General features: G+C 36.2%; 1 protein-coding gene across 2 annotated transcripts; it reads left to right on the top strand.

The window, feature by feature from the left end:
* The first annotated feature begins 303 nt into the window (after window positions 1-303).
* Window positions 304-3976, top strand: LOC149244384 (uncharacterized). 2 transcript variants are annotated; one of them, XR_016245838.1, is made up of 3 exons: window positions 304-1029; window positions 1405-3378; window positions 3476-3725. XR_016245838.1 is itself a non-coding variant. In XM_089367982.1 (2 exons), the coding sequence occupies exons 1-2, from the start codon at window positions 564-566 to the stop codon at window positions 3850-3852; spliced, it is 843 nt and encodes a 280-aa protein (XP_089224108.1). In that variant the 5' UTR covers window positions 304-563; the 3' UTR covers window positions 3853-3976. The 2 variants fall into 2 exon arrangements, 1 of the variants encoding a protein (XP_089224108.1); XM_089367982.1 differs by lacking the exon at window positions 1405-3378 and having other exon boundaries at window positions 3476-3976.
* The last annotated feature ends 6547 nt before the right edge of the window (window positions 3977-10523 follow it).

The raw sequence follows: 10523 nt of genomic DNA, 5'->3' as shown, positions 1-10523 counted from the left end.
GGATTTTTTATAGGGTTTAAAACTTGAGTTTAAGTTATTTAATATGGAGAATTCAAGAGTGCTGAATCTATTTATGCATTCAAAAATACATTTAAAACAACAAAAAATCACATTCTTTCTTGAAATTATTTTACAATACCTCAGTGACAAAAATTTTATTTTATTTATAAATTAAACTACTAAGCCTAAAAATATACGACAAATGATTAATAATATTAATTAACCATATCACTTAACGGATAATATTTACCCACCGTCTGAAATATTTATATTTATAGTGGTCTGCCGTCAAGAGCACGACAAAGAGGACGACTTATTACAACCCCTTTCTCACGGCTCTGCTCCTCCCTGACTATGGCGAAACGCTCTCCCACACTCACCGCCCCTCTCTTACAGCTTATAAATAGTCGTGAGAGGCACAGAATACATATCACTACAATTCTGCTTCCTCTTCCTCTTGTTAAAGAGTGTCTCTCTCTGCTTTCTCCGTTTCAAATAGTTTGGACAAGGCACTGCAATATTCTTTTTCTTCACTTCCATTTCAATTTCGGCTTAAAAGAACCATGCCGTTACTCTGTTTTGTTTTCACTATACTCTTCCTCGCGTTCGTTTTTCCCTTCTATTCTGCTCACTCGTTTCACGATGACGGACAATCATTGTTGGAATTCAAGAAACTAATCACAATAGATCCCCATCTTTCAATGGGCAACTGGATTCCCGCAGTCCCCTTATGCAACTGGACTGGCGTCACCTGTGGCCTCCGTCACATAGACAGAGTGGTCTCCATCAACCTCACTGCCATGAATCTGGGCGGCACGATTTCTCCGTATCTTGGCAATTTGACGTTTCTCCATTCACTTGATCTTTCAAACAATGAGCTCCGTGGTCATATCCCAACTAAATTGGGACGCCTTTTTCGTTTGCGGAATCTCTGGTTGTGGGAAAATCAATTGGAGGGAAATATTCCCCAGGACATGGGTTCCCTCACACATCTGCAGCAGCTACTTTTATCAAAAAACAACCTCAAAGGTACCATTTCATCCTTTAGAAATCCTTCGGCTTTGTATCTTAGAAATTTCAAGAATTCGTCTGACATTCATGTTTCTTTTTCCAATTTAGAAATTGTAGATAGATTTCTACAGCTGAATTGTGTAAGTAGGCTGCAATGCCCAATGTTTTGGGCAGACACTCTGCCTATCCTCAGGTACAAAATAAGTTTTTTGAATAATGAGCAGAGTGTCCCTGAAGATGGGCAGAAACATCGGGCGTTTCAATGTATTTACACAGTTCTGTTTCAGAAGTCTATCTACAACATGAAGAATATGAACAGCTGTGAAATTCTGCATTCAATCAATTTTAAAAACTTCAAGAATTTGTCTCATTAGTCTTATTGTGAATTTTCAGGTAATATTCCTGTTTCTTTGTCAGATATCTCCACTTTGACTGATGTGGAACTTTCTGCAAAGAAACTCACAGGCAACATTCCCAATTTTTCAAATCTAGTTAACTTGAATTATCTTCATTTATGGGGAAATCAGTTGACTGGAAGAATACCAAATTCTATAGGGAATTGTTCAAAACTCATAGTACTCAATCTAAGCATTAACAAGTTTAAGTGGAAGTGTGCCAGTAGAGTTGGGTAAGTTACCCTTACTTGAACGTGTATACTTGCACTCTAATCAGCTTGAGAGTGGCACTGCTACAACTATGCCATTTCTTGAAGCTCTTACCAATTGTTCACACTTAAAAAGACATAGTTTTGTACCACAATAGACTAAGTGGTGTCTTACCTCTTTCCATATGTAAACTTTCTACTAATTTGTCTTATTTGTCTTTATCAATAAATATGATGGAAGGAAAAATCCCTCCACATATAGGCAATCTTAGCAGCCTAACCGTATTAAATTTAACAGGAAATCTTTTAATCGGTAGCATTCCATCTTTAAAAAACCTTAAAATTTTTAGAAAGATTATATTTAGGAAACAACAAATTAGAAGGATCCATTCCTGATGACTTTGAACAATTGCAACAACTTGGTCTTGTGGACATCAGTAGAAACATTCTCTCGGGAATGATTCCTAATTCCTTTACATACCTTAAACAACTAAGAAGACTCTTCCTTCATCACAAACAATTTGAAGGAAACATACCTTCCAAGTTAGGGAATTGTACAAATTTGGAATTGCTTGACATGTCACACAATATGCTCACTGGAAGCATACCACGTGAAATTGTTGAACTTCAAAATCTTCATTTCTATTTGAATTTGTCATGGAATTTTTTAGAAGGCTCTTTGCCCATGGAGATCAGTAAAATTACTATGGCTCAAGCTATAGACATTTCTGCCAATTGCTTGACTAGGGTAATTCCATATACACTTGGAAGTTGCGTTGAACTATTGTCCTTGAATTTATCTCGAAATTCCTTCCAAGGCATTATTCCAGATTCTCTTGAAAACTTGCAAAGTCTTATAAGCCTAGACCTCTCTTCTAACTCCTTATGAGGAACAATACCAATCGCATTCAACAAATTGAAAATGCTCCAATATTTAAATTTGTCTTTTAACAAGCTCACAAGTGAAAGTCCAAAGGGAGGCCTTTTTGCAAATCAATCAATGGTCATGTCTTTAAATGGAAATCCCGATCTTTGTGGACCACTAGTATTTCAATTATCTATCTGTCAAACACTAAGAGGTCATCTTACAATTGTGAGAAAAGTATTATTGCCAATAAGTGGAGTTATTGCTTTTATACTATGTTGTTTGCTTTTAAGATTCCTATGTGGAGGAAATATGCATATACAAAACCTTGATGTCTCAAGGGTTATTTTCCAAAAGGTAGAGTATCGAAGGATCTCATATCAAGAGCTTCACATAGCAACTAATAGATTTGCTGAAGCCAACTTGCTAGGAACAGGTAGCTTTGGGTTAGTATATAAAGGAATCTTGAGTGATGGCACACATGTGGCTGTGAAGGTTCTTCAGTTGTAAAATGACCAAGGTGAGAAGAGTTTTAAAACAAAATGCAGCATCTTGCAAAAGGTTCGACATCGAAATCTTGTGAAATTCATAACCTCATGTTACAACTTCCATTTCAAAGGTTTGGTGTTCGAGTTTATGTCCATAGATGTTTGTGAATTGGGTTTGAAAAAACGACTGGATATTGCCATAGATGTGGCCCATGCCATTGAATATCTTCATCATGATTCTTTTGTGCAAATAGTGCATTGTGATATAAAACCTGGCAATATTCTTTTGGATGAAAATATGATAGGCCATCTAACAGATTTTGGTATTGCAAAATTAATTGGTGAAAGCTCTACTAATTCACATTCTCCATCGCTTGCTTTAAGAGGATCGGTGGGCTACATTGCTCCAGGTATGTCCTTTTTAAACATCACCTTCATTTTACTTATCTCATTAACAATATTGTAGATTGGTTGAGTAAAATATAATGAAGGTTTCATTTATTGTAGAATATGGATTGGGTGGCACGGTTTCCACTCAAGGAGATGTCTACAGCTATGGTATTTTGTTACTGGAACTATTTACCAGAAAAAAACCAGCTAGTGACATGTTTGTTGAAGACCTAAATTTGCACAATTGGATGAATTTGGCGATTGTAAATAGAGTGGAGGAAGTAATTGACCATAATCTTTTTAGTGAGTTGGTTGCTGATGAATTTGAAGAAGATAATATATTTAATTCTTTACTTTCTTTGTTGCATATTGGCTTGGTTTGTTCAAAACATTCACTAGAAGAAAGACCAACTATGAGAGTTGTAGTAAGAATGTTGGAGAGTGTTAGAAAGAGTTTAGTGTCAACCACAGTTGCTTCCGAGGCATTGAGATGAATATTATCCAATTTTCTTAGCAATGCAACTGCAACAAGGAATAATGCCCTTGCATCAAATGGAAAAAATTCTATTACATTTTAAGTTGTAAAATTATTAAAAACAAAAAGCAATGACAATTATATGATAAATGGAAAAAATTCTTTTACATTTTAAGTTTTAAAATTATTAAAAACAAAAAGCAATGACAATTATATGATAATATTTTTGTGCTTATAGTTGTTCTGGCATATTTATCTAACTAAACATTATTTACTTTTGAATATTATCATCATGAAAATTATATTTTTTTGCATCATTATTAATTGAATCATAAATATACATTTCATTTCATTTATTATTCATTTATGATTTGAATAATCAATGTTGTTTTTCACCCATAAATGAATAGACTGTTATTTAAAATTTAACTATAATTTCTAATCTTCAAAAATATATTTTGTTAACTAGATTGAAGTTTAATTAATTTGTCATTGCTTTTTAAGATACCAAGAAACAGTAGATTTTCTAGCGTGAAGGGCATTTATAATTTCTAATCTTTAAAAATATATTTTGTTAACTAGATTGAAGTTTAATTAATTTGTCATTGCTTTTTAAGATACCAAGAAACAGTAGATTTTCTAGCGTGAAGGGCATTTAAAATCTGAACTAATAGGAGATGGTTAGTTAAACGGTGTGGAAAATAAATGTATGTTGCAAACCAAGTAACTTTCAGACATTAACAGTGATAAGTCTTAGGGTTAGGTTAGTATCATTCTTGACAGCTTTCTTTCTACCAGAGATGTTTCCCTTTTAGAAGCTATACAGATTTAATGAAAGCTCATGCTGTGGAGAAATATTTATATATGTATATATATATATATTCCTGAAACAGAGTTGTCCAGACCTCAAACGAAGGCTTAAGTACAAGATTCAGCGTTAGTCCAAAACTGGAAGACAGCTATCAGACTTCTAGCTATTCTATGTATTTGCAATGAATAGTTACTAAAAATCTCTATTAACGGGTGAATCATCTGTTCTTAGTGATATGCAATCTAATATTTCAGTATCACCTTTGGACATAAGGCATATCATAAAGTTTATTTCTTTACCATGAGTGGAGAATGAAAATTCAGGGCTCGTCAGACAAAAAGCAACCGGACTCCCATATTTGCCTCCCTACAGCCTATAGATAATCGCCATATTGGCCGAATGGTAGAACATGTGTGGACCTACATAAAGTGCTGGAAAATCATCTGCATAGAGGAGAGGATTGTTTCCAATCTCCTTGTGAATTTTTACACAGACAACAAATACAGTTTAATAGTTAAAGTTCTGCAGGTAAATGGAGTTCTGGTAAAGTAATTATACTTCAAAAGAGTGACAATCCTTAAATTGACTAAATGTTTTGTTATTGTGACCAAACCCAAAGCATAATATTGCGGTACGCCGTGTCCTAAGAAATTTACATGGTCCTGTGGTAAAAACACTATTAATCAACACTATTTATTTTGTTAAGCAAAATAAAAGTACATGGCAGCCAAATCTTTATCAAATCCTTTGATGTTAAGGAGATTCCTAGCTGCTTAAGGTTCGAGCCTACAGTTCCCAGAGAGAGTGTCCATTGGCCTTTACACTGGGAATAACTACAAACGCTGGATGTCTCCAAAGACTGGAGACCTTCACTGTTGATACCCAGTTCCTATATTAGATTTATGGTGCAATATTGCTACTGGACTTGTCTGAGCACATTCCACTCCATGGAAGTGTAATAGAATCATAGATGTATCAGTGATTGATGTTTTAATTAGCCTTGTGAGGACACCTACTCTACAATAGAAAATCAGAAATCTATATTCACAGAGATTACAGGGAATTTATTGCGATCACAGTCTGATCGCCTTGAAGGCTCAAGCTCTATGTGGTTGAGGTTCTGGTTCCTGGTATCCAAGTACAGTTGACATAGGCATTGGATTCAACAAGTGAAAACAAAAGAGACTAATAGCTTCCTAGGTGATCAAATGTGAAACAATACTTTGCTCTATTTTCCCAGGTGATTCAATGGGTAGTAAAATATAAGGAGCTGGAAACCATATTTGAGGGCGAGAGACTAGGAGCTTTGATGGAGGAGGATTTCCCAAGGCTTGACTATTCATGCTAATGCTGTCACATTTTATTGACAGTTCCTGCCTTAAGAGAAATGATATTGCACATATAACGATGCTTTATTTCCAGTCATTAACATCCTGTAGGTAACCGTAAGATCCCGCCATCATCACAGATATACTCACTGCTAGACAATGGGCGTTGCTGTCAGTCTGGATCAATATGGATGTTTCACCAAAGCTCATTCCACCATCTGTAAACCAGAGCAGTACATATCATTTTCATTCATAGAGGAACGAACTGGCCAGGACCATGTGATTGATAACTGGAATTAAAACCAGCCCAGCCATCCCTGCTCAGAGGGAGGAAAGAGAAACCCCCTTCTTGTCTCTCAGGGAAATAAGAGGGTTGGGAGAACATGTCGATACTCAGCTACAAGTAACGTAAATTCAATAGAAATCACATTGCAAGGAAATGCATGTGAACCGAGGCAAGTGAGATCAAGTTACCAGGCAAGTGGGATCAAGTTATATTTGGTCTGCAGAACATCAAGCTCAGGCTGCAGAATTAATTCAAAATCTGAAAGAAACAAAATGGGGTGGAACTGGAAGGCAAGGTAGTGACTTGAATATAAATCTTAGTACTGATGTGGAGTATCTACAATCAACTCCAGCGACTCCCTTTTGAGCAATGTATAGATACCGTCATCCTTAGGGAACTGCATGCTACCTTCATGATTCTGAAGGTAGACGGCCCGGCGCCAGGGACTATAACAGAAGGGAACAGGTCCAAGAATCGTACTGCTCTGTTTCTCTGCAACAAGTTTCAGGGGTTAGTGTAAGTTTGTGTTCTGGGAAGCCTAGGTTAAAAAAAAAAAAAAAGTTGTAAAGGGTTGGTCAGTGTTTTTTTTTCGAAGTTGTAAGAGGGTTTGAATGGTCACAACCAACTATTGTAAATAGAACAGATGTCACTATTAAAGGTAAAAAAGCCATTCCTTGTGAGGTTATAGATTGAGCTCGAAGTGAGGTTATTTAGGGCGGCTCTCATTTCAATCCACACCAGGTAATGCCGTGTTCAATTTTTGTTTAAACTAAGAGAGACTGAGATCATGGTTTTAGAATGTGCCTCACTTTATTAAATTTATTTGATTTAAAGTGGAGTGGTGGATGCTTCAATTTGAGTCGACTCTATTATTGAAATATGGTCAACAAATAATAATTTTCTTTTTTGCTATTGCGGAGGAAAACATTTATTTGAATTTTAAATTAATTTTTAGATTATATATAATTTTTAAATTTTATTAATGGACTGGGATTAATTATTTGAATTTTAAATTAATTTTTAGAATTTTTTTTGCTCTTGCGGAGGAAAATATTTATTTGAATTTTAAATTAATTTTTAGATTATATATAATTTTTAAATTTTATTAATGGACTGAGATTAATTATTTGAATTTTAAATTAATTTTTAGATTATATATAATTTTTAAATTTTATTAATAGACTGAGATTAATTATTAAAATAAAATTATGTATTATTATTTGAATGGATAATAAATTATGTCATGTGTTTAATAACTCTTTTATCATATACGTGAATTATAATGGATCATTAATATTTTTTTATTTTTATTTATTTTTTTCTGCACGAAAAAAGCTATATAGTTATATTATATTCATCCAAAACAGAAATGTACAACAATGTAGATATGGGAATCATCTGATATGAAAAGTGGAAAGTAGCTCAAAAAAGGATATATGTATCCTTATCAGATCTGTTACATAGAGGTCATGAGGAAAATATTGCATAATGCACATATATTCATATATAATTCCAAAAAATCAATCCCTTGAGCCAAGTTTATGTATGAAAAAAAGACAATAATATGAGACAAAAGTTGGGAAATAGAAAATCATACCAGATTTGACTTCACAAAATAGAGAAATATGTACCCGGCATGGAAAAGTCTTGGATCTGGCAGGAGGTGTTGTCCACTGTAATCTGCAGCCTCCATATGCCCTGTGGCGATGTTAGTCCCTGCTTTGACAAAGCATCTGCTCTCCGATTTTTATCCCTGGCGATATGGGAGATTGTGTAGTCCTTCCTGTTGTGCCACAAAGCCTCAAGCCTGTTCAACCAGCCAGAGAGATGTATATTTTTTATGTTGTTTTTAGACAGTACATGGTCGATGGTGACTTTCGAGTCTCCAAAAATATGAAGGTTTTTGAGGCCAAGGAAGTCAGAAAAAGAATGAGACCAGCCAGGGCCATAATTTCTGCTTTGTTGTTAGTTCCAGGTCCTCCGTTCCAATGTATGTCAAAAGCTTGTCCTTCTTCTGGAATTATATAAACTCCACAGGCGCATGAGTCATGCTGAGCAGCGCCATCAAAAAAAGCACAGGGATATTCATAGACATCGATGGGCTGTTGGTTCTTTCCTTGTCTGACTTTGGGATGTCGAGGCCGAGCTAGTGCTTCATATAAACAAAGGATAGATTCGAAGACTTTATAAAACGGTTCCCTTTTGGAATCAAAAATCATTCGATTCCGCCATTTCCAAATGGCCCAGATTGCTAACAAAGGGATCGGCCTCCACTTGCAGCACATGTTGCTCCATGTATTGAAAGCCTCATAGATGGAAGGAGCATTGACAATGGCGAAGCCAAAGTGTGCAGATAAGTGCTGCCAAATCAACAGGGATTGAGGACACTGTAGGAAAATATGCAAATTATTCTCAGTATTCGATCTGCAGAGGGAGCATATAGTAGGCCCACACCATTTCCTGTCATGAAAAACCAGCCAGGCAAAAATAGTGATTTTTAAAGGGCATCCAGATTTCCAGAATGCTGGCGGAAAGATATTATCACAAGTATCGAATTCTGATAGTAAAATCTGGAGATATATATGCCTTGCACATACAACCGAAGTGCCACCAAGACCTTTCCAAATGAGGCAATCCCTGTCCGACGAGTGATATAGACCACGCGATTGCAGGGAAAAGGTGATAGCGTTCCATTGGGATTCCAGAGCACCGGTTAATTGCATTTCAGAAGCAGTTTTCCAGATTGGGATGGCACCGTCCCATTTTTTAATTACACTGGCCCAAAAGAAATATCCCCTGCTATATAAAAGTCTCAGAAGATGAGGGGAGATATGGATTTTTTCTCCCACACCTGTGAATTCATCGATACCAATAATAATATTGGATCCTGTTTGGAATTTCCAAATCAAATTTTTTCTGAAAAATGGCTCCAATCTTTTAAAGCCTCTCCATATGTATGAGCCGTTGGCGGATCCAGTGGAGCGCTGTCTATACCAATATGTTATGTCTAGATCATCCATATACTTAGCTCTAATAGTTTTGCTCCAGTTGGATTCTCCCATAATCGCTTTCCACATTGATTTACATAGAAGGGCTCTTCTGAAGGAGTGTAAATCCATTATGCCCCAACCTCCCATGTTTTTTGGCCGAGTCAACTTCGAAAGCTTGCTAAGATGATATTTAATCTTCTCCTTCTGTCCACCCCATATGAAATTGGCTATCATTCTGTTTAAACTGTTTATAATAGATGAAGGGATATAGAAAAGGAGAGCCCAATAAACCATGATTTGTACCAGCACTGATTGGGTAAGAATGGCGCGACCTCCAATTGTTAAGCATTTGTATTCCCATGTTGATATTTTCTTGTAGAACCGGTCCGGAATCCACGACCAGTCAGCCAATCTGTAACCCACAGGTTTCAAATTAAATCCTAGATATTTGAAACCCTTCAGGATAGGAAATGCTTTGATGTTGAATAGATCTGCAAGAAATGTGATTGTATCACCATTTACATCAGCGACATGGAAAGAAGATTTTAAGTCGTTGATATACATGCCGGTGGCTTTTTGAAATCTCTCCAAGATTTCATAGATACATATCCATGTAGTTCTGCACAGAATGGCTGACAGGAGGATATCATCGACAAAAAGGTTGTGTGACATGAAAATATCCTTGCAAATGGGGAGAGGCTTGTATCTCTCTTGTTGGATCGCTATCTTTATGTGTAAGCTCAGAGATTCCATAACAAGGATGAAGATAAGTGGAGATAGGGAGCAGCCCTGTCGTAAGCCCCTGGCCGCTTTGAAGAAGGGAGTTGGGGCACCGTTTATTAGGACTGCATAATTTACATCCACCACACAGGCCATGATCCATCTAATGCACCTGACATCTAGGCCAATCCTAGCCAGTAGGCATCTTATAAAGCCCCAGTTCACACAGTCGTATGCCTTTTTTAGGTCGATTTTCAAAAGAGCCGCATCTATTTTTCTGCTGTGCATTGTGTGTATGCATTCTTGGGTGAGAGCCACCGCTTCTAAGATATTTCTGTCTTTAAGGAACCTGTTTTGCTCTGGAGATAGATGAAGAGTGTTTCTAATACGAATAGCTATAATCTTTGATATGACCTTGTATAATACATTGCATAATGAGATTGGCCGATAATCTGAAAATGTGGAAGAGAGCTTTTTCTTTGGAATTAGGGCGATATATGTTGAGGAGATCTTCTGGCTTATAATACCCTATGTTCTCGTATCCTCGACCATCTT

This window comes from Pinus tabuliformis, chromosome 8 (assembly GCF_031772625.1).
Source record: "Pinus tabuliformis cultivar Carrire ecotype Pingquan chromosome 8, CPIR1, whole genome shotgun sequence".
Lineage (NCBI taxonomy): Eukaryota > Viridiplantae > Streptophyta > Pinopsida > Pinales > Pinaceae > Pinus > Pinus tabuliformis.
This window is presented reverse-complemented; position numbering and strand designations above follow the sequence as displayed.